At 44.9% G+C, this 21934-nt stretch overlaps 1 protein-coding gene across 6 annotated transcripts in view; it reads left to right on the forward strand.

Annotated features, from left to right (window-relative positions):
* SPATS2L (spermatogenesis associated serine rich 2 like) overlaps positions 1-21934 on the forward strand; it is a 166875-nt gene that overhangs the window by 139550 nt on the left and 5391 nt on the right. For all 6 annotated transcript variants that reach the window (XM_080932681.1, XM_080932680.1, XM_080932682.1 and 3 more), the window contains 3 exons: positions 7993-8051; positions 18674-18783; positions 21026-21128. In XM_080932681.1, the coding sequence (XP_080788807.1) occupies positions 7993-8051; positions 18674-18783; positions 21026-21128 (272 nt within the window). The remainder of the gene's footprint in view (positions 1-7992; positions 8052-18673; positions 18784-21025; positions 21129-21934) is intronic.

The following is a 21934-nucleotide window of genomic DNA, read 5'->3' on the forward strand; positions in this document are numbered from 1 at the left end:
TGTGGTTAACAGGAGACTTCAAAGGCTTGTCTTTCCACTGAAGATCTGTGTGGGTTTTGTGTGTTTAGTGAGTAACATTGTGGAGCCTTTAGAAGATCCACTTGTCACCATTGTTGTATTTAAGGGGGAAAAAATCCTGTATTTCCAGTTATGAATAGAATTCAGGTAGTTATAAAATGCAAAAATCTATCATAGAGGATGGCAGTCTGGGAATCTTGGCAATGCAGAGGAATCAGTGGAAGTGGAAGAGGCTTTTCTCTCCTGGAATAGACTGTTGGGGACAGAACAGTGTGGGAAGTGACGGTGGCACCGTGACTGACACAGGGCACAAGGGAAGAGACCAAATGGGAAGATCGTTAAGGTGAGGAAAGGAACTTGAGGATTGGCAGTCTGTAAGATCAGGGTGGGTGAGGTGTCGATTGCAGCGAAAGCTGCTGACCCTCCTGGCATAGGCACACAGAACTACACGTGTTCTTGCTACACTTGTGGTCACCAAGCCAAGGACGAGACTCAGTTGACAGCTCTCAGTTGTTGAGAAGTAGCTGAGCTAAGCCCTTGACTAGTTTTGCTTTGGTCTCAAGAAGGACTTGAATATTTGAGTTGGGTCAGACATGGGACTCAATGGAGCAAGTCCATGGGCCTCACATGAAGAGAAGGTCTCCTCTCTTCCCTAGTGGGTACAAACCCCTCATCCAGGCGACAAAGACCTCTAAGCTATTGGGCAGCACAGACCCCCTCCCATCAGCACAAGGTCTCCTGAAGAAGAGAGAAGTTCCCAGCTCCAGGCCCGGGAAGGGGTCACCAAGCTGTACTGGACAAACCAGGGAACCCCATAGCTCTTTGACTCCACGGTAATAAGGAGCAGAGTCCAGAGTGGGGTGTGGATATTCTTAAATTACTTTTCTCCTTCAATTATAAAAAGATGGGAAGGAAGGAAAGTCTTATTGCGGGAAGTCCTGCTTTGGGGCTTATCACTCATCCGTTCTCCCCAGCACCTCTCCTTTCTGCACCAGGAGGCCAGGATGCAGGTTCCTTACACAACCTGCTTGCCCTCCCTCCATCTCTGGTGTTCCCAGTCTGTTTGCAGAGTAGCCAGGAGTTACAGGTGCTGAAGCACACGGTCCGTAGACACTTCCGAGCCACACTTGCCTGAGATCAGATGGTTCCCAGCAGTTTTAAAGGCTCCATGAGGCAAAGTATCAGATGGGAAACTGGCCTCGTTTTAACTCATTCCTCAACGTGCACCAGCAAGCTCTCAGCTGTGATCGTCCTGTTGGGTGCCTGCCGGCCATAGCATTTTCACCTTTTAAGAACGTTAGCCCTGTGTGACTCGTCCAAGCTTCCAGAAGAAACCATTTTGGTTTCTCCGTGCCTTGGTCTCTAGAATTAAAGACAAGTCTTCCACAGAGCAGAATAAATCACAAATATATTCCGAGAGAAGAGCCTTTCTGAGCCCTTGTATTGTCATCATTAGGTCCCTATTGAAAGAATCAAGACAGTGGAAACATTTTTATGAAATGACACTTTATCTTTGTGATTAACTATATAATACACTATAAAGATTTTGTCATGGTAATCTCCTCCTTACACCTTATTGCTTTGGTAATAAAAGCTTTTTTATGGCCACAGGATAAAATTTTATTAACCAAGTAGTTTAAATAAAAGGAAGGGTAGAAACGGGATGTCTGAAACATGCGAGCTTAGCATGTGTTTTATGTTCAACTCTGCTGATGGGAAACATGCTGGATGCACCTTTAAGTCTGTACCAATTAAACAGTTACACGTTTCTGTCTAGTACTGAAATCAGTACTGGGAAACAGGGCCACTCAGTGCTTAGCCTCTTGGATTCATGGGAAAGCACATGTTTCAACAGAACACAATCACAAACTCGCTCTTTTGATTCCGAGTCAAAGCCTCAGTGTTTGGTAAATATCATTACAATTTTTTCCAACTGCTTATGTCTTAAATGATGAGGGCGGATCCACGTGCAAATATGTACACATTTTCACGTAGATGTGATCCATACATGAGCACTCCCGTACACCCATCCCATGCCATGCCACCGAAGGATGGGCATCTTCCATTCCTTTGCAGTTCGGCCACTGCTGAACCTAGAACACAATAAAAGCATAAGGGTGAGGCGTTTAGCAGCTTAATTAGAGGTTTTCGAGATGTTGACAGTTAAGCAAAGATTTGAAGAACTTGCTAGACGAAGAGATGAATTTGGGAAGGAAGGGAGACATTGTATTTGAGGCAAATGGCATGGACCAAGGCTCTGTGGTGAAGACTGAGTAGGGTTTGTGACCCCGGGGATATTGGGAATCTTCAGTGAGATTCCCACATGGCACTGGCACACCAAACGGACCTGAGCCTGTCAATGAGTCTTAGTACTAGTTAGGACTGGCTCTCACCCAACAACAAGCTCATGTCTACCTACAGAGGAGACCCTTGAAAGCAGTTGTGACCTCTGCTTCCCTGGTAGGACTCTGGCATGATGCCAGCCCGCTCAGAGGGCCCTCCTCCCCCTCCCCATCTGAGAACTCCACAGCAGATTTCGGCCCAGACGCCCTCCATCCCGTCCAGCCTGCTGCTCTTTTCATCCAGCAGCACATCAGTGTGTCTGTCTGTCCTTGCCCTTCTGAGAAGATGGAGTCATGCAAATATCCCTGATCCAATCACCTGCAGAGCTGCCTGGGACACCTCGGCTATGAGAGCATTCTAAAGGCTTTTGACATGGCCATTCCTGATTTCTTGACCTGTTCTTAGTCTGGGGCTCAGTATGATGTGATGCTGGCTCCTTACTGTCTGACAGCCTACCAAGGGACAGACTGGCCTGCACTAATTTGTCTGCCATATCCATTCCCCTTCCACAAGCCTAATAATGCCTTGGAACCAAACCCCAGGCACCACCGGTCCACTGTGATAAGATTCTCAAGACAATCAAGTGGGCCCTCCTTGCGCTGAGTCCTGAGTTTGGTGTGTTTCTGTCAGGTCAGAACAAAAACCCTGGGAGTAAGTTTAAATGCAGTCATACAGCAACGGCAGTGCTGAATTTCTGAGACACCTGAGGACATTCCCTTGTTAAAATAGCCACAGAAGCATGGTTTGATGCCAACCTCACAGGCTTTTTTGCATCCCCAAGTGTTGTACATTAAGCAGATTAAGAGTTTCTTGAATAAGCCTTCATCCCTCCTGTTGCAAGCCCAGAAAGGTCTGAACTAACATTGTGTGACTATCAGGTTTTGTTTAATATGTGTTCCACCTGAGGATATGTATTATACCACAGATGGCCATCTTGTAAACTCTCTGAGCATCACATTATGTTAACAAACTCTACCAACAAAACCTTAGCATGATCGTGTAGCTGGCGAAGAACTCAGCCAAGGCCTCTTTCTCCTCAGTGCCGTCGCTGACCAACACTTGCAGCCTACATGCCTCCCAACTTCCGGAAACTGTTCTCTGCGTAAGAACTGGGGTGGTAAGGCTGGTAACTGTGTAGAGCCTTCTGGGCTTCCTGTGGAGTCTGCACTTTTTTTCAGTGACTGACTCTCTGAGGCCAGCCTTGTCACACGGATGGATTTCCCTCATGTGTGCTCCGTATGCCTCTTGAAAAGTCAGCTAGATCTTCTTTCTTTGGACCATCACACTTGTCTTCTCTCTGTCTTGCCCTCTTGGCCAGTCTTGCAGGACTCTCACATCTCTGCAAAAGGGAGTGTAGACTTCACAGTGACAAAGAGAAATCCACTTTCTCTCCCCAGCCTCTTCCCTTTGTTTCCATAGCTGCCCTCTCAGCTCCAGAACCCTTAACTGCCACTTGACAAGTACCTACTCCTCTCCCCCACCCCCGGACTCTACATTCTCTCACTCGCAGTGCCTTCAGACTTCCTCTTTCCGTCTGCTCATCACAGTGAAACCCAGACACTCCGGTCCGTGTGACTGCACCCATTCACACCATGCATAGGAAGGTACAGGCATCCCCACAGCTGTGTATAAGACCACAGCAACACCTTAAGATGGCACAGGAAATGCCTCGGCTCCTGGGAGTTCCTTTCACTGTCCCACTCCTGAGGTGGCTCCTGGGTCTCAGCATTCTTGCTGAATCTTCTCTCTTCTTTCATCCCTTTCTGTGTGGAATAAAGTTTCAAAAATACATGCTCCCAGGCAGGGTAGCTTAATTATGTGTAGTTTGAGCTCTTGACCGTAATTTCACCTTATCTCCCCAATAGCTTATCCATTGGCCTTTGTCTCCCTAAACTAAGGTGGAACTAAGAACATTGTAAAAGTATAAAATACAACAGGCACCACAAACAAAACCACACTTGTCTCTGTCAGGGTGACATCTGTAGTCTTGACAAGAGACACTTTGTCTGCTTGGAATGAGGGACTGTAGATGCCGGCTGACACCTCAAACTGTAGATACCTGCTGACACCTTGTACTGTAGACTCCGGCTGACACCTCCTACTGTAGACTCCAGCTGATACCTTGTACTGTAGACTCCGGCTGACACCTCATACTGTAGATACCAGCTGACACCTTGTACTGTAGACTCCGGCTGACACCTCATACTGTAGATAGTGGCTGACACCTCATACTGTAGACTCCAGCTGACACCTTGTACTGTAGACTCTGGCTGACACCTCGTACTGTAGATACCTGCTGACACCTTGTACTATAGACTCTGGCTGACACCTCGTACAGTTGCTCAGTATATGCTGATTGTACAGAGATGGACCTTAAGAAGAAATATGAGGAACTTGCAGTAGAAAAGACTGGCAGAGAAAGGAACTGGGTCGCTGGGGACAGGGATGGAGTAAAGACTCCTTCTCACTACTTAACCTTTTGGTGCTGTGCACTTCCCGTATTAAGACACACTGTCATCACTGCCTATGTACCATAAATAAAGAACATGCAGACGACTGGCTCACAGAAGTGCTCAGACCCAGTGACCTTTAGCCATGTGCGTCATGGGGACTCCTGATGCTGTCTGTAGTGGAGGGACTGGGCTCGGAGCCCAGTCTTGGAGACTGTGCCTGTCACACCAAGCACAGAACTTTCCACTGAGACTTCCTGGTTTCGAAGAGCTGAACTCCACAGCAGACATTCATCACTGGACAAGTAGGTCATGCCATCTTGCTCAGAATCCTACATAGTTAGAAATGCATTCACAAACCACTTCTTACCTTGACCAATTTTGCAGAATAACCAAAAATGAAATGTTCAACACTATAAATTTTGAAAATATAGGTGATTATAAATCTAATGATGAACTAATGATAAACTGCAATGTACTGAAATGCATACTACATAAATTCATAATTAAAATATATAAAGAAGAATAAAATTTCATTGACACCTTTGTAGGATGCTTAAAAAAAACTAGCTTAAAAACAGACTTAACAAAACCAGACATTTTATCTGCCTTATCTATATAAACTATACATAATGATAACCAAACAATTGGTAATCTCAACTCCCCTTTGTCTCTCTGTGTGCCTCTGTCTCTCTCTGTCTTTGTCTCTCTGTCTTTCTCTGTATATCTCTATCTGTCTCTGTCTTTCTCTGTGTATCTCTGTCTATCTCTCTGTCTCTCTGTATCTCTCTCTCTCTCTCTCTCTCTCTCTCTCTCACACACACACACACACACACACACACACACACACACACACACGGGGCAGGGGAAGACAGAGACAGAGAGACAGACACCATGGGGATTAAACCCAGAGCTGTGATCATGCTAGCCATGTGCCCTAACACTGAGCTAAGTCTAAGTCAATGAAGTTTCTCTTTAAAGAACGAGCTCAGCAAATAAATGAAAAACTCATACAATCAAATATTTCCTACAAACCTTGTTGATATAGGAAATGACATTGATGATTATTAATAACAAAGTGAAGAATGTCGTGTTTCCACGTCTTTATTGGGTGATGAAGCACAGATTTGAGATGTATTATGGGGGAATATTATAAGTGTATCCTGTGTCTGAAAAAGCCAGTCCTGAATCATAACAAATTTCTCCATCCAAAAATTTAATAGGAAGCATAAAGAGTAGGTTTAATAAAACCATAGAGATGTAATTAGTAAAATTCAGGCTTTGAACAACTCTTGAGGCCAATTTGACATCTTCAAATAAATGGCAAAAGAAATGAGAAAGCATATGAGAGGTAAATGGTTGATTAAAGACATTTAAGAGAGATTCAGTCACAAGAGCAAGTCTGTTTTAGATCTTAGAAAGATTTAGGGTTCACTTGTAGAAACTTCCATATGTAAAAACCTGAGTAGATATCTGGAACTTTAAACTAGTGTTTTAGGTGATGCAGTAATATGGTGAGGCTGTCAGCAAGTCTTTAAACTTCAGATGTATGTATGTATATTTGCAGATTGATAGATAGTGATAGATGAAAGATACATAGATAATAGTAAGAGATGGTAAATTGGATAGATGATAGTAAGATAGGTACATAGATAGATTGATAATAGAGTAAATACACTTGTACATCCCTAGATAATGATGATGATGGTAGATGATAGAGATAGAAAGATAGATAGATAATAGGTATAGATAGATAATAAATGTGATAGATGATAATAAGATAGAGAAATGATAGATAGATAGATAGATAGATAGATAGATAGATAGATAGATAGATATGGGTGGATGGATGGATGGATGGATGCATACATACATAGATGAGCGATACATAGATGAGAGATGGATAGATGGATGGATGGATGGATGGATGGATGGATGGATGGATGGATGCATACATACATAGATGAGCGATACATAGATGAGAGATGGATAGATGGATGGATGGATAGATGGATGGATGGATGGATGGATGGATGGATGGATGGATGGATAGATGGATGGATGGATGGGTGGATGGATGGATGGACACATACATACATAGATGAGAGATAGATGGATGGATGGATGGATGGATGGATGGATGGGTGGATGGATGGATGGATGGATGGATGGATGGGTGGGTGGGTGGGTGGGTGGATGGATGGATGGATGGATGGGTGGGTGGGTGGGTGGGTGGATGGATGGATGGATGGATGGATGGATAGATGGATGGATGGATGGGTGGATGGATGGATGGACACATACATAGATGAGCGATACATAGATGAGAGATGGATGGATGGATGGATGGATGGATGGGTGGATGGATGGATGGATGGATGGAAGGAAGATAGATGATAATTTGTTACCAACTGAAAGTTAAAGGAACAGCTCCTCTCTGATTTTATAGACACATCAGAAGAGGGATATCGACGTTCTCTGTGCTGTTGTCTTTGGAGAGCAGAACTAGAAGATTTGAGGCTGGGATGAGAGAAATAAACTTGAATAATTGTTTTAATTAATGAATGATATTGGAAGAAGTTCACCATCATCTTGCCATTCTGAGGGGATGGGAACATATGCTTGTATTGCAGAGCTGGCAGGGGCAGCATCCTTGAGCAGGCCTGCCCTAGTATATATAGTCCTTGCACTGAGCTGGGCCCACCTCTCTCTCCCCAGCTAGAATTGCAGAAACAAAACCACAGACATTTGGGGACGGTCCATTATGGCTTAAGTGCCGGCTTATCAAATACTTACCATCGTTTTGGAACTTTGGAATGTGGAGAGGAAAAATACACCCTGATTTAAATGCAACACCGTACAGTTCCAGAAGTTGGAACTTTTCCTTTCAGATGTGTTGACAGTGACTTAATCAGCAGATGTCCTGGTGTTATCCTTGGGAACATCCCTTTCATGTTGCTTCAGTTTTAGAGAAAGTGTGTTCTCCTGGCATTGTTGCACAAAATAAAATAAGATAAAATAAATTTTAAAAAATGGGTTAATGAAAATCATTGTGTGTGTGTGTGCGCGCGCGCGCGCACGTGCATGCACGTGTTCACACATGCACGAATGCAAGCATTTCCATCACTTGTTGAAAGTTTAACTTTAACTTCTTGTTCTTTTTGTTTCTGTCGTTCCCTAGCATCATTGACAAAGAGGTCTCACTGATGGCAGAGATGGATAAAGTTAAAGAAGAAGCCAGTGAGTAGCCATGTGGCTGTGTGATGAGAGCATCTCCCAAACAGCCAAAACCAATCCATCGAGGGGTAGCAGCAGTTTGGGGCAGAACCCTAAAATCCACACTGGAATACTGGTGGGTGGGCTCTGTAACCCCAGGTATGTCACTCACCTCTGTGTTTCCGTTACATCGTCTGGCCAGTGACAAAGCTACAGAGCGGTCCTCATGCAGAGAAGGCTCACTAAGAGGTGTCCGCTGAGTTCATTAAATGCAACGGTCTTCCATGTACACATAGGACTTGAACTTAATCATATTTAATAGGACAATGAGTTTAGTAGTAAATTTGTGTATATATGTATAGTGTGTTTTGGGGTGGGTATATGAACTGTTCATGTAGGTGCAGGTGTCCCAATGTGTGCTCATGTGTGTAAAGGCCAGATGCCAACCTCAGATGTCTTCTGTCACACATGATCTTAGTTTCTGAAAAAGAGGGCCTTGTGAACCCAACGTTCGTCACTTTGGCTAGATAACCAATAAGCTCCATAGAAACCCACTTGCCTCTGCTCCCCCGGCGCTGAGATGACGGCGTGCGCCAGTGCGCCCGCTTCGTTCACCTATGCTGGAGACTGAGCTTGGGTCCTCACGATTGTTAGCTGACTCTGTCGGTCTTCCCTTGGGGCTCTCAGAGTTGGAACCACCAACCAAAGAAAACACACATGGTGAACCTAAGGCTCCTCACACATATGTAGCAGATGTGATATGCAGGTTGGGTCCCTTCATGTGGGTCCGGAACAACTGTGAGTAGGGGGGCTGTCCCAAAAGGTGTTGCCTGTCTGCGGGATGTGTTCTTCTAGCTGGGCTGCCTTGTCTGTCCTCAGTGAGAGAGGATGGGCCTTACAGAGACTTGAAATGATAGGGTAGTGGGGTCTCCATCTGCTCAGAGGAGAAGGGCTGAGAGCTGGGGGAATGATTGTGGAATGGAGGTAACCCAGAGGGGACCATGAGCAAAATATAAAGTGGGTAAGTTTTAAAAATTAATTTTGATTCAAATAAGACTGTATAGTGAGCACTGTCTGAGTCTACTCTTCAGCCCTGGTATTAATTTAAGGGAAGCAGATATTGAAGCTAACGATAGTCATTTAAAGACCGTATCACTTACGGTTGCACTGTGGCATTCCCAGCTCTGAACTCCTCTTCAGTTGCTCCAGTCTGACTTAGGGATGCAGCTCCATCTCAGAGTGCTTACCTAGCATGCCTGAAGCCCTAGGCTTGGTTCCCAGCATGTCCTAAACCAGACATGGTAACACATGCCTGTAATCTCAGTGGTCAGGAAGGGGAAGCAAAAAGGTCAAAATAGTACATTGGAAACCAACCTAGAGTAAACGAGACACTTTCACAAAATAAAAAGCAAAACGATAACAGCATTTGTGCTACTTAAAAGTCGATACTTAAAGCTGCCTAAATATTTGTCATGGGCATGTGTTTGCGTGTGTAAGTACGTGTGCGTGTGTGTAAGCTGTTTCTTTTCAAGCATTTTAGGAACTTAATGCACTAATAACTCTACAGGTAAAATAGCTCCCAAGCTTTTAAGCAACTTGTATAATTCAAATATAGAGTTGTACTAAAGGAAGTTTCCTAAAATCCTCCAGTTCTGTTTGCAAACTCTGTCAAATATGCCAACACCTGCCAACTTCAGACTGTAAGAAATAAAAATCAATTCATGTTTTAACTTGAAATTATAGATTGCCTGATAAAGCAAATACATTATTTAAAAAAAAAAAAAAATGAACACAAGCCGGGTGTGGCAGCCCACACCTTTAATCTCAGCGTTGGGAGGCAGAGGTGGGTGGACTTCTGTGAACTTGAGGAAGCCAGCCTGGTCTACATAGCAAGAGACCCTGTCTCCATTAACAGCGAAATTAAGTGACTAGATAAATAACACATTCATGATATCATGATCACTGCAAAACTTCCTACATTTAACACAGAATGTTAGTATTTCCGGGCGGGTATTTTTGTTTGTTTGTTTGTTTGTGTTCATGTCTAAATCTCCCCACTGATAAGTGACTAAAATATCAGAGCAAATGGTAACCGTGTGGTGGTGATCCGTGCACGGTGCTGTCGGTGCCGTCCACGTACGACACAGTCCTGGTATGACACTGTTTATGTACGATGTAGTCCATGTACGATGCAGTCTGTGCACGTGTACACCGTGGTACTCGGTGTAAGATAAAAGTCTGTAAAATGTCAGTGTGTGTACATGACAGAAACCTTCACTGTGGCATTCTGGGTAAGATGGCGGTCTGTGGGTAGAGGTGGTCTTCCATAGGATGCGTTTCATTGGTTGGAACTTTCAGCAGAGATAAGAACCCTCAGATGGCTGACCCTCTCTTACTTTTGAATTCAGTCTAGTATGTTCCTGAAACCAGACATTTCTCACCTGGCATTCTTTGCAATGCTTTTCTTAAATCTTCTAAGTTCTGGATCCTCACCTAGTCAGATCTTATGAATTAGTTAAATGGTGATCTGAACCCAGTAACCTTTCAACTAAATCCCTGTTCATTTGACTACCAATGCCTTTATTTGTACAGGACTGGAAAGATTAAGCCAAATTCTTCATTTTCTCCTGTGTGTTTTGGCCATAATTCAGTTTTCATTTTTGAAAACTAGCTATCAACATTCTGAATTAAAAGGGGAATAGGGGGCGAAAGGGAAAGGCACTTGTCACCAAGCCTATTGACCTTAGTTTGATCCCCAAGACCTCACATAGAAGGAGAGAACAGCTGCAGACACAGATAGTTCCCCAGACAATAGCTGTACAAGTCACTGCCAAATCTCTCAAGGTTCACGGAGACCTCAAATTTCATGTCCTCCTTTCTTTTCGATACGTTAGTGGTAAGTTCCAACATCCATGGAGCCTGAAGCATCTCCAGGGAACCCTCTTTTTTAGTTCACTCCACGAGTAAACATGATACTGATTACTTCCTCCTGTGGCTAAAACTGCTGGACTGACAAGCAGACTTCATCTAACTTCAGTATCTGGTGATGCTGGTCCTGCCTTCAGAATTGTCCATCACCTGGGCAAGCCAGGGTCTGCACTGGAGGTGACACACTCTAGTCTCTACCCACTTACTGGTTGTGGGACCTCGAACTGTTGTTAGTTTTGAGCTGGGGTCTTACTATGTAGCCCTAACTGGCTTGCCACTTGCTGTGTCAGGTTCCTTATCAGAACAAGAATATTATGGCTCAAATAGTGAAAGGCAAAATGAGAAAATATGAGCCAAGCACTTAGCAACATTATATGTCATCACATATGTGTGCAGAGGGGAAAAGCTCATATCAGTCCAGGGCCTCATACAACAGGCAGAAAATGGAGCCGTGAGGGTTGTGCTGAGTCTCTCGGGCGTCATGACTGTCAACCGCACATCTTCACAGACAGAAGGAACCAGCAAACTAAGCCCCAGTCAAGTAGAGAACCATCTCTACACCTACTACCTGGAACTTGCTCCTCTGTGGCCTCAAGAACGTCTCACATTCTCAGTCCTTTTGTGTGGCATATAGAGCAATTGCTGTTGGCTCAGGACCCCAAGACCAAGTTCTCAGCAGGAAGAAGATAGATTTACCTCAGAGGGACAGAGGGCAGGGAATAAGAGACAAAAACAAAGAACAAAGGAGAGAGGGAGGGGGAATGGGGGAGGGGAAAGGGGGGAGGGGTACTTGTCCCAGAGGTGGACAAAGGACTTCCTCTGGATAGAGAGGAGACAGAAGTAGCCAATTTGCAAATCACGGTTTATAAGAGCAAAAGGGGAAAACCCTGTATTAGTAGAAGGGGTTTACTTTTAATTGGGCATGGTAAATGGGTGAGCCACTGGGGGCTTTTGGTTGCTGGACTAGAATACTCTGGTCGCTGGACCTTGGTAGTCAGCCTCAGGAGGAGGAAGTAGCCAAATAAGGGAATAGGCTTTGGTGGCGAGCTTTAGGACTGTAATCTAATGGTTTTTTAGCAAGGCAGGGGAGATTAGGGAGAAGAGCAAGGCCTGCCAGAAGCATGGTTGCCATGTTTAGACTGGCTACAGTCCCTTCAACATAGATTATACTTCCCCATTATTACACAAGCTATGCTAGGTGGCAGCCAATGCAAGAGTAAGAAGGCCGGTGTTGCTAGGACATGTGTTCCAGCCAATAGAAAGTCTTTGTTAGGTCACATGGTGTTTGTGATCCCAGTGTAGCACTGAGCATTTCTCGGGAAGAGCTTTCAGTCACAAAACCCATGATGTGCTCAGGTGACATTCTTCAGTTAACAGGAACAGTCAGCTAGAAGCAGAACTACAGAAGCCAAAACATAAGGTTAGTCCATTTAAGAGACTTTCCCAGAACCGTGGCCTTTGATGGACTAGATCTTTGTCTTCATTTGCTAGGTGTTACTGCCTACATGCTTAGCTTAGTTTTATGGCCTGAATGTACCTCCTTCGTGAATTAGTTGTGCTAAGGTCTGGGGGCCTACTAAGGTCTGGGCCCTGTTACTTTCCCCACTGGCACTGGCCTTAGTTAATAAGTCAAATTGTGCTGAAAGAGGTGTAGTTGATCCTAAGGACGACTAAATTTACTAAATTGATACATACTTGGCCATATGGTTTAAAATATGGGGCTCCACCATTAATCTTCTTAGGTGAGAATTAAAGGCCCAGTTGGTGCTGATAGCAGAGTCATTAGCCAGGGAACCAAGAGAACAGTGGTTGACATCATTATCTGATTTATGTCTTTCTCTTTTTGAGGTTTTTCCTAACCATGGCAAGTTATTCCTGATCAGTTAGCCTAGAAAGAACAGGTTTCTCACAGAGCCGTACCTAGTTTCCTTTATCTCATGAGAAGTCAGTCTAAGTATCTCCAGTGTTGTAGAAACTTTCAGTAGCTCTAGGTCCTGACAAACCAATCTGCTTAGTTTGGAAAGCGTCAGAAGAGGAACACTGAGTTAAACCATTAGTATACGCCGACCAGGTAGTCTCAGGAGCCCAGTGATATTTCTGTTGTCCTGCTGAGTTACCCACAAGGCAGAGGGGCAAATAAGGGAACTTGCTTAAGTTAAAGTGTTGGATATTAGACAGGTTTCGGCCTCTTCGAATTCCTCTAACCTTCATTAGGGCTGTTCCAGTGAGTTTTGTCAGTCAATGGGTGATGATGGTCTGGATACTTTCTATCTTATATAGTACAGGGGCCAGGTGTCTAAGCTTAACCAGCAGCCCTGGCTCATTTCTGTCTGGGAACGATTAATTTTATTCCCAGGAGCCCTTCCTCAGTCCGATTTCCCAGCTTTTCCTGTTTTCCAAAGGCCAGAATCTTTCTTACGGAATTTTCAGATTAAAAAAACAAAATTACATTGTCCTATTGTGCACTTCTTGGGAGGGGACTATTTTCTAAATATTCATTCATGTTTTCAAGAAGCCTCTATTTTACAGTCCCACTTTTTGGAGTGGAAACTCCCTTGTTCTGACAACTAGGGCCCCAGCTGCAGGGCATGAATAGAGCTGTAAACTCTGTGCTCCTATCTGAAAACATAAACCCCATGCCTTTCCTCTCTCCAATACAACCACATGCTTAGAGGAGGTGCCAGTGAGCAAAGGTCAAGATGAATGTGTGTCCCTGGACTGTAGTGACACTAGTTAATACCTCCCCGTGTCTGCCTTTTCCAGTTCCCAGGTCCAGGCCTGAGGCCCATGGGGGCTGAACTGTGACTCTGTATTCACACCAAACATAAGACTCGGGAGGACAAAGAAGGGCAAGGAGTGGAATGGACTAGGGCCCAGTGAAGCCTTAATTTCAGTGGATCCATAATCCAGGAGATAGTGCATTTGGTACCAGTGTCTGTGGCTTCTTTCTTGACTTGGGTGTGGTGGGTCCATGCTGCACTGCCAGCTACCTGCACCACCATAGGAGTCGGGACAGTGACCATACAGGGTCCTTTCCAAGTCAGTTTCAGCCAGCTGGTTTGGCTACCTGCTTGACCCAGACAACATCATTGGAGTTAAGCAAGTGCAAGCTGGTGGTGGACTCAGGTTTTGCTGGGTCTCTCAAATAGTCTATTAACTACCTTGATGGAGGACTGCAGGGCCAGTAGTGACTTGAGAAAGGAATGGTTAGAGAGTTCTGACTTTCTTTGGCCCATCAGTTCTGCTTTCTGGGCTGTACCTAGCTTGGGCCCAGATCATTTTGGTGAGAATAACTAATGCAGTTCCCATGTGCCTGGTTTTATCTTTCATCTCTGGACAGTCATGAATGAGTCCCTGAGGGTGGTCATCTGGCAAGAGGGTGGCAGAGTCGACAGTAGTGGGGTTCTCAAACTGTACTTGAGGGTATTCCAGTAGTAGAGGCTGGTACTGGGTCACACAGGACATTAGACAGTCAGAATTTTGATCTTACTCAAAGGAGGACTCAATGGCATGGGGTGTTGAGAGTGTAAGAGCTAACTTAGTTACCTAGTTAGTTAGCCAGCCTGCCTGCCTGCTGCCTGCTGCCTGCCTGCCTGCCTGTCTGCTTGCTTCTTCTTTTCATTATAGCTCTTAGGTGGGCCATCCTGTGAGCACAGGGTTCAATTCTTTAGACAGGTATGTCTCAGGGCGTTTCCATGGCCCCAAAGTTTGAGTTAAAAACCCTCTATGGCTTTTGTCTCATGGACAAAGAGATGAAAAGGTTTTGAGACATCTGGAAGTGCTATGGCTGGGGCCAAAGTCAGAGCTGTTTTTAGAGTCCCAAGTGCCTTTGTTTAGTCTCAGTCCAGATTAGAGGCTCAGTGCTGGCGTATAGAGGACTTGCCATCTTCACAAACCTGGACCAAGAGTCCAATAGTTGTTCAATCTCCAAGGCTGAATACCCTAGGTAGTCTCCTGTGGTTTACACTAGAGTCCCGAAGAAGTAGATTGTGACGCCAGTGAAGGATGCTTTGGCAACATAATAAATGAACTTGCCATTGGAAGAAAGACAAGCAGGAAAACAAAAAGCAAACACATCCTTCTCCCATGTCCTTTTTGTGTGGACTACCATCAGAAGGTGTGGCCCGGAGTTAAAATGGGTTTTTCTACTTCAAAGATCCAGTCAAGACAATTCTTCACAGGTATGCCCAGCAGATTAGGTTTTAGTTGATTCTAAGTGTATTCAAGTTGACAACTGAGACTAGCTGTCACAATTCCAATCAGTGTAGTGTCTATCGGCTGCAACATCCAGTCATGGTGAACACTGACGTAATTATTTGAAAGGTATATTCTGGATGAGTATATCTCACCTTGTTACTAATACATTAGCTCTGTGTATACAGTTTGCAAATGTTGCTGTTTACTTGCATGAGGATCCTGCAGGGGTTGCCAGATTATTATATTTTAAGAAATAAGCATGTATAGTACTAGGCATTCAGACTTTGCCTGCCTCCCCAGGGAACAGAAGGTCACATAGAAATGTTCTTGACAGGTTTACTAAAGATATGGGAAGAAAATATGACTTTGTATTAACAAGAGCATATTATGAAGTAAAATAGCAAATTCTCAAGAACTGTTCCAGAATAAGGATTTCAAAGAGTCTCTGTGCTTGAAGAAACACTTGCACCCCAACACCTGGCCCCAAGATTCTGAATGCACTTTCTCCTGATGGGTATTATTTGAGAAGCCTTTTAAGATTTCCATGGGTCAAGAGATATGAACCAAGCTTCCAGTGTGTTCTAAGATCCTGAAGGGATTTACAAATCCTATTGAGAAAATGGATTTCAGCCTGCCAGATACTGTTTATAAAGTTGCATAGCTAATGCTAAGTTTTGCATGCAGAGGGGACCCGAGCTGCATGGACCTGTCTCCCTCTACAGATTTCTGAAAGCGTGATGCTTTCAAATCATGCTTGCTACTCTACTTTAAATTCCAGCACTGGTGGTCGTGAGATCTCATCTGGTTTAGTCGATGCATTCTGGTTTTGTGATTGACATACCGAAGGTGAAAATGTGTGCCCCTAAAGAATATTGGCTTTAGATCTTAACTTTTAAGACTCTTTCCTAATGAAAGGCTTTGAAATGCTAATGAGACTATATGTAAAAACGCACCCTCGCTTGCTGATGCAGTCTTCATTTTCAGGATTTGCATGAGTTTAAACTCAGAACTTACTGGTGGTTTTGCACCTGCATCCCCATTTTAGGACCCATTTATATCTATTTTTACAAAATCTTCTGTATCAAGTGAATGCCCAAGTTCTACGTAATCAGGAAGAACAATGACCCCTAATTGTCACCATGATCCAGCAGGAAGAGCTGGATGTGCAGCCACGCCGTCACTGGCAGTCTGCTGACCCCTTCACTCTATGCTTTTCAAGTCTGGGTCTTTAGAATTTGTATTTTTTTTAAAATATTACTTTTCTAGAAGAAAGCATTTCCTGTTTTGACTCAATAATCATTTTCTTGCATTGCAGACCTCAGTCCCATCCATATGTTGAATTTTAATGACAAATACATAACTAATAAAAAGCCAAAGGTCCCAAAACCTTTTTGTGAGTATCGGGTAGGGTGCTGGTTCATGTGTGTGATGCATGTGTGAGTATACATGAGCACACACATGCACATACACACACACACACACACACACACACACATTTGTTTTTAAAACAAGGACTCCACGTGTCCCAGGCTGATCTCAACTCACTGTGTGGCTAGAGATGACCCTGAACTTCTGGTTCTTCTGCCTCTCCCTCCCAGGCGGGGATGAAAAGCATCTGCCATCATCCCTCACCTCACAGTAAGAAATGAGCAGGGGCCGCATGCCAGATGAGCGAGGAGTCCACCGAGTGGGCCACGTCCCTAGCCCGCCGTCTTAAGAGCCCCCTAGAAATCTCTGTCAAATGGAATTTCTTACTTTCTAAATGTGGACGCTCAATTTGTAAAAGTGCTGTGCAGGTGGACCAACGTAAGTCAAAAATAACAGCAGGCTGCTATTCTGTGATCTGCGGGGTAACCAGATGTCCGAAGACATCATTTGGTGTGACCCTTTCTGGCATTCGGGTGAGAATTCCTCACCCCCAGTATCCAAACATGCTTTTCTGGGTAGATTTCTGAATTCGGAAGGACCCAGAGGTATAGATCGGTCTGCCCAGCCATCGGCTAGGCAGGGGAGCCAGGCGAGTAACCAGAGGATGATTGGTGTAATGGGGCAGATGATCAGGCCTTATTCTGCAGGTGATTTTATTGGCAACTCAACATTGATATTGACATAAACAGAAAGCACCTGTCTGTCTGAAGAATAGCCGCTTGTGGGCATCTCTCACTGTGCAAGGCCCTTAACCCCTTGCCTGCTGTGTGCATCTCTTCATTCTGTTGTCGTCTTGTGTTCCCTCACTTGCTTTGATGTTTGAAGTGACTTGATTTATGTTGTGGCTATTAAGACCTCTTGGAATCAGAAATCACATTGCTTGGTTCTGTGTGGTGGCACGGGCTCGAAATCCCAGCACTGGGAGGCTAAGGCAGGAGGAACTTTCGAAGCCAGCTGACCTACCCAATGAAATGATATTTCAAAAATATCAAAATCACAAAGATACACTGCTTGGCTCTGGGTGCTGTGAGTGTGACCCTATTAGAGCAACTTATGCCTGTGTAGTCAGGATGGAAAACAATTCAACATGTGCGTTATCCTACATGGGCTAATTTTCCTTAGGGCTCAACATGTTTGGCCAAGAGGAACAAAGGAAATGCATATATGATGAATTAGAGAGCCGCTGGCCTCTGTGCAGGCAGCTTCATCTTCTTGCTTTTATGCTCCGTGCTCTTGGGAAACACACATAAGTTAGTGTTGGCTTCTGTGTATATCAGACACTTGAGTTCTTCTGACAGAGATGAGGAAGTGAGGTACCAGGGAACTCCCCACTGACCTCTCTAAGGAGCCGATGCTAAAAAAATGCACACAAATCCAGTTCAAACTGGCCTGACTTGCCCTTGAAATGTTTCTACTGGGGATACTTAGGACAAAGACGCAAGATACTCTAGTCTGGAACTTTTCTCTGTTTGCAAAAACGGAAATATAACTGCAGAGCATCAAATGCAAAAGCATTTTTCAGCTCATAAAAAGTGGATAGAATAAATCCTCTATGTCATATTACGATATCACAGCTGGTTATTCCAAGAGACTATGTTTTAAAAGATTCCAGTTTGAGGCGGGGCCTTTTACATGCTCTGTAAGTGCTCTACCACTGACCAACCACCGAGGCTGTATGTGGTAAAGTTTAGAGTCTGATGCTATAAGAATTTGATGGTATAGCACATACAGGAGGGTGGCTCTTGCTGCGTGGCCTTGTGCTATCGTAATGTCTTTTTTTTTTTTTTTTTTTTTTTTTTTTTTTTTTTTTCAGAGCTAGTTCCATAGAACATTCTGAAGATGCCAAATTAGGAAAGTAGGCTACAATGCCAGTGTAAAGAAGGAAGGGAAACAGTGTAGCTGCACAGTGCCCGGGGAACTGAGTTTTATTGGGGTCTCGTGGTTGGTAACAAACCTGAAGAGCCAGCTGTCCTTGGGATGACCTCATGGTCTTGCAAAGTGACCTGCCTGTTGAGAGAGAACTGACTCCAGGAACCCGGACTGTTTACTGTGTTTACATCTCTGTCCCTAACGTGTGCCTTCTCACTTGTCAGTGGACATCCTGACTGCCCGTCAGAAGAAAGCAGAGGAGCTGAAGAGACTGACTGACCTGGCCAGTCAAATGGCAGAGATGCAGCTGGCGGAACTCAGAGCCGAAATTAAGGTCAGTTCTATGAACCCAGCTGAACACCGAGCCGTTGAGCAGACCCCGTGCGTTTGCTTTGTAGCAATAGACTGCTGCTCTGACTCTGATACACATGCCCAGCTCCCTTCCACCGGCTTGAATCATAGAATACAGAAGAGCTGAAGAAACAGTCACTTCCCTTAAAGAGAGTAGGTTTGAAGGGATACATTATTACAGTGGAGGGGGATACAACAGTCAAGATGAACCTATTAAAGTGTGTGTAAACATAAGATACCTGAATATGATTTTTACCCTATAATTTTCGCCTGTGTTTATAAGCATACACTCATGTGAGTACATCTTAACAGAAAGTTATAAAGAGTCCTTTTATATTTTTCCACTTTAATTCCCTTTTTCTGATAAGATTACTACCCACAAATATATGTTTGTTGGATTTCTTCCACTGCGAGGAATATAAGCTAAATCCTGGCTATTTGGAAGCAGGATTTGAAATAATACTGAGTGGGAGTCACTGAAGCTGAGTGTGTCTGAAGACCTGGATCTATAACTAGGCATGAACCAAAAATAATTCCCAAACTCTCCACTCACAAATTGGCGGCACAATGGCACGAGTGCCCCCCAAGAGCCATCAGCTCTGTGCCATACACTGAGTCAAGGGGTTCTGGCTGCTCTCTGCTTGACCGACACCCATTATTTGGCCAAGAGAAGGAATGTGGCACCTCCATTTATACACTCAACTGGATCCTCTAAAGAGCCCTGGGTAAAGTTGCTGGAAGGGGAAGTGAGGAAAGCATGTGCATGTACACACATGCCCCCAGCTTCTCCTTGGCCTCTAGAAACCTGGGATATTTCAAGACACAGCGGCCACTAGCTTTGGAACAGTGTCTGCCCATAACAGTGTAAGGCTGGTTGGCACCAGAAGTGTCTTATCACATTGATCCCCTCCGTCCCTGCTAGGCCTGCCTGGAAGGGGACCTAGGGAGAAAGGGGTGTGTGTCCAGAGCCCTGGAGGTACATTCTTCTCACCTCCCTCTGGGCTTCATTTCTTCTTACTCAGCCAATTGTAAGGTGTGCTCAGGAAGTCTACTGCAGTCTGCAGTCTCCTCTCCACCCCAGGGCCAGAGTTAAACTCCCCAAACAGACCTGGCCTTTGTCAGGAGGACCCACCCCTCCCCTTGGGTACAATACACAACAGGACTCGGCATCCACTGCAACGCCCATTCCCTCTGAAGAGTCCAGCTTGTTAGAACATCAAGTGAGGATGTGGGGGCGCAGCTTTCCCGGCCAATTGAAATCATCTTTCTCCCAAGTTTCATTCCTGCTTATCAAAATCCCACTTTTCATTACATGGTTGGTAGCACAAGCTTTAGTAAAACAGTATATAGCTTCAGCATTTTCTACTTCTGTGGCTTGGATAAATTACATATTGTCTTAGGTTCTCAGAACGCAGCCCCATCATCTGTAAAGCAGAGGTAATAAAAATACTGGCTTCGTGACAATGTGACGGGGTGAAAGGGGTTTTTAACTGTCTCCGCTCCCATCTTCTCTCCCATACAACTGTTCACATGCCACTCGCTGAGGGAAAATTTCTTCCACCTCTGTTTCCAGAGCATCAACCACATTCACCCTTGAATTTAATGTCTCTTTTTCTTGCCCTGTGGTATACTCTGATTCTATAGGAGGGTTTGACTCTGTTACTTCTTATATTTCTCCCTGTGCCATCCACACGTAGATCTTAATTTCAAGTTGACTTTAAATGAATTGAAAACTAATCTCCACTCCCTATAGCAGCCCTTGAAATTCCATCATGAAGATAATGTTTTCTGGGCACAGAGGACATTTCGGTCTTCTTGATTTCTTATTAAACTAGAGAAGGGTGTCTGTGGAAGGTGGCGCGTTTTCTTGTGACAGTTAATCCCGTTTCAGGCCCATGGCCAAACTAGGCAGCCCCTGCTGGAATGCAACTCAGGAAAGTGCTCTAGTGAGGGGTGCTGAGAAGGTAGGCCAGATAAGCCTGGAGGTAGAGGTTGTTCCTCTTCTCTCTAAGCCGCATGGGGGAAAGGCGGGACTCCTGGTTCCCAGAAGAAGGCAACCGTGGTTGTGGAGGGCAGAACCAAGGCCCACTTGGGTGGCGCCTCAGAGGGAATGAGCACCAGTGATCCCCTCAAGCCCCTCAGTGGGCACAGGAAGAGCAGAGGGAGAGGCTGTGGGCGGTGCTGCATGCCGTGGGGCTGACTCCCCCCACTTCTCTTTCCTCTAGCACTTTGTCAGCGAACGCAAATATGATGAGGAGCTGGGGAAGGCTGCCCGCTTCTCCTGTGACATTGAACAGCTGAAAGCCCAAATCCTGATCTGTGGAGAAAGTGAGTTTTGCATGCTCGCTAAATAATTCTGCGTGAGTAAGCTGGGTGCTGTTTGGGGTTGACGGCAGAAATGTCAGGTATACGATCCCCTGGCGTGGTTAAACTGACACCCGAGGAGATTTAATGATCTAAGGTCATGACACAAGTCACTAGAAATGTCAAGATTTGAACTTAGACTCTTCAAATGCCACTGCCCACCAGTAAATCCCGAGGATTTATTGCCCGGAGCAGAGCAGGCCAGCTGCCGAATACCTCTCACAGAATACCCTGTGCTCCTCCAGGCAACTGCTGCTCTTGTTCTAAAGATGCTGTTCCGTGGGAGCTGTCCTGGCACTTTGCTGCGCAGGGCCCAGCTTACCTGAGTGCTCTGGGTTCCCTGAGCCCTGTCCCTGCCACCCTGCTTATCCTGGGTCCTCTGCTGAGTGAAGCCAAAGATAATGAAAGTCAGCCATTAGCTTAGTCTTGTTCCCTATTAAGCCTTAATTGGAGTGGCTGATGTGCAGCAAGATTGGCTGCTGCTTCCTCCCGTGTTCACAGGGCAGGTGGAGATGAGTTACAGGTGCTAATGTGGCTCTGGGGACAGTCACGGAGAAGGCCCAACTGTCTGCAACCTCACAGTCAGCAGAAAACCAAGACTTGACTGTGCTTGCTTTTTTGTTTGTTTGTTTTACATTGAGATTTCTTTTTCTCCCCTCTAAATAAAATATTACATAAACTTGAGCTCAGATTACCGAATTGTACTGACGAGCACTTGCCTTTACTTCCAAGTCACCTGTGTACGTTCATGCGTGTCCTGTCTACCTGTT

The sequence above is a fragment of the Micromys minutus genome (genome assembly GCF_963924665.1).
Source record: "Micromys minutus genome assembly, chromosome: 19".
Taxonomy (NCBI): Eukaryota; Metazoa; Chordata; class Mammalia; order Rodentia; family Muridae; genus Micromys; species Micromys minutus.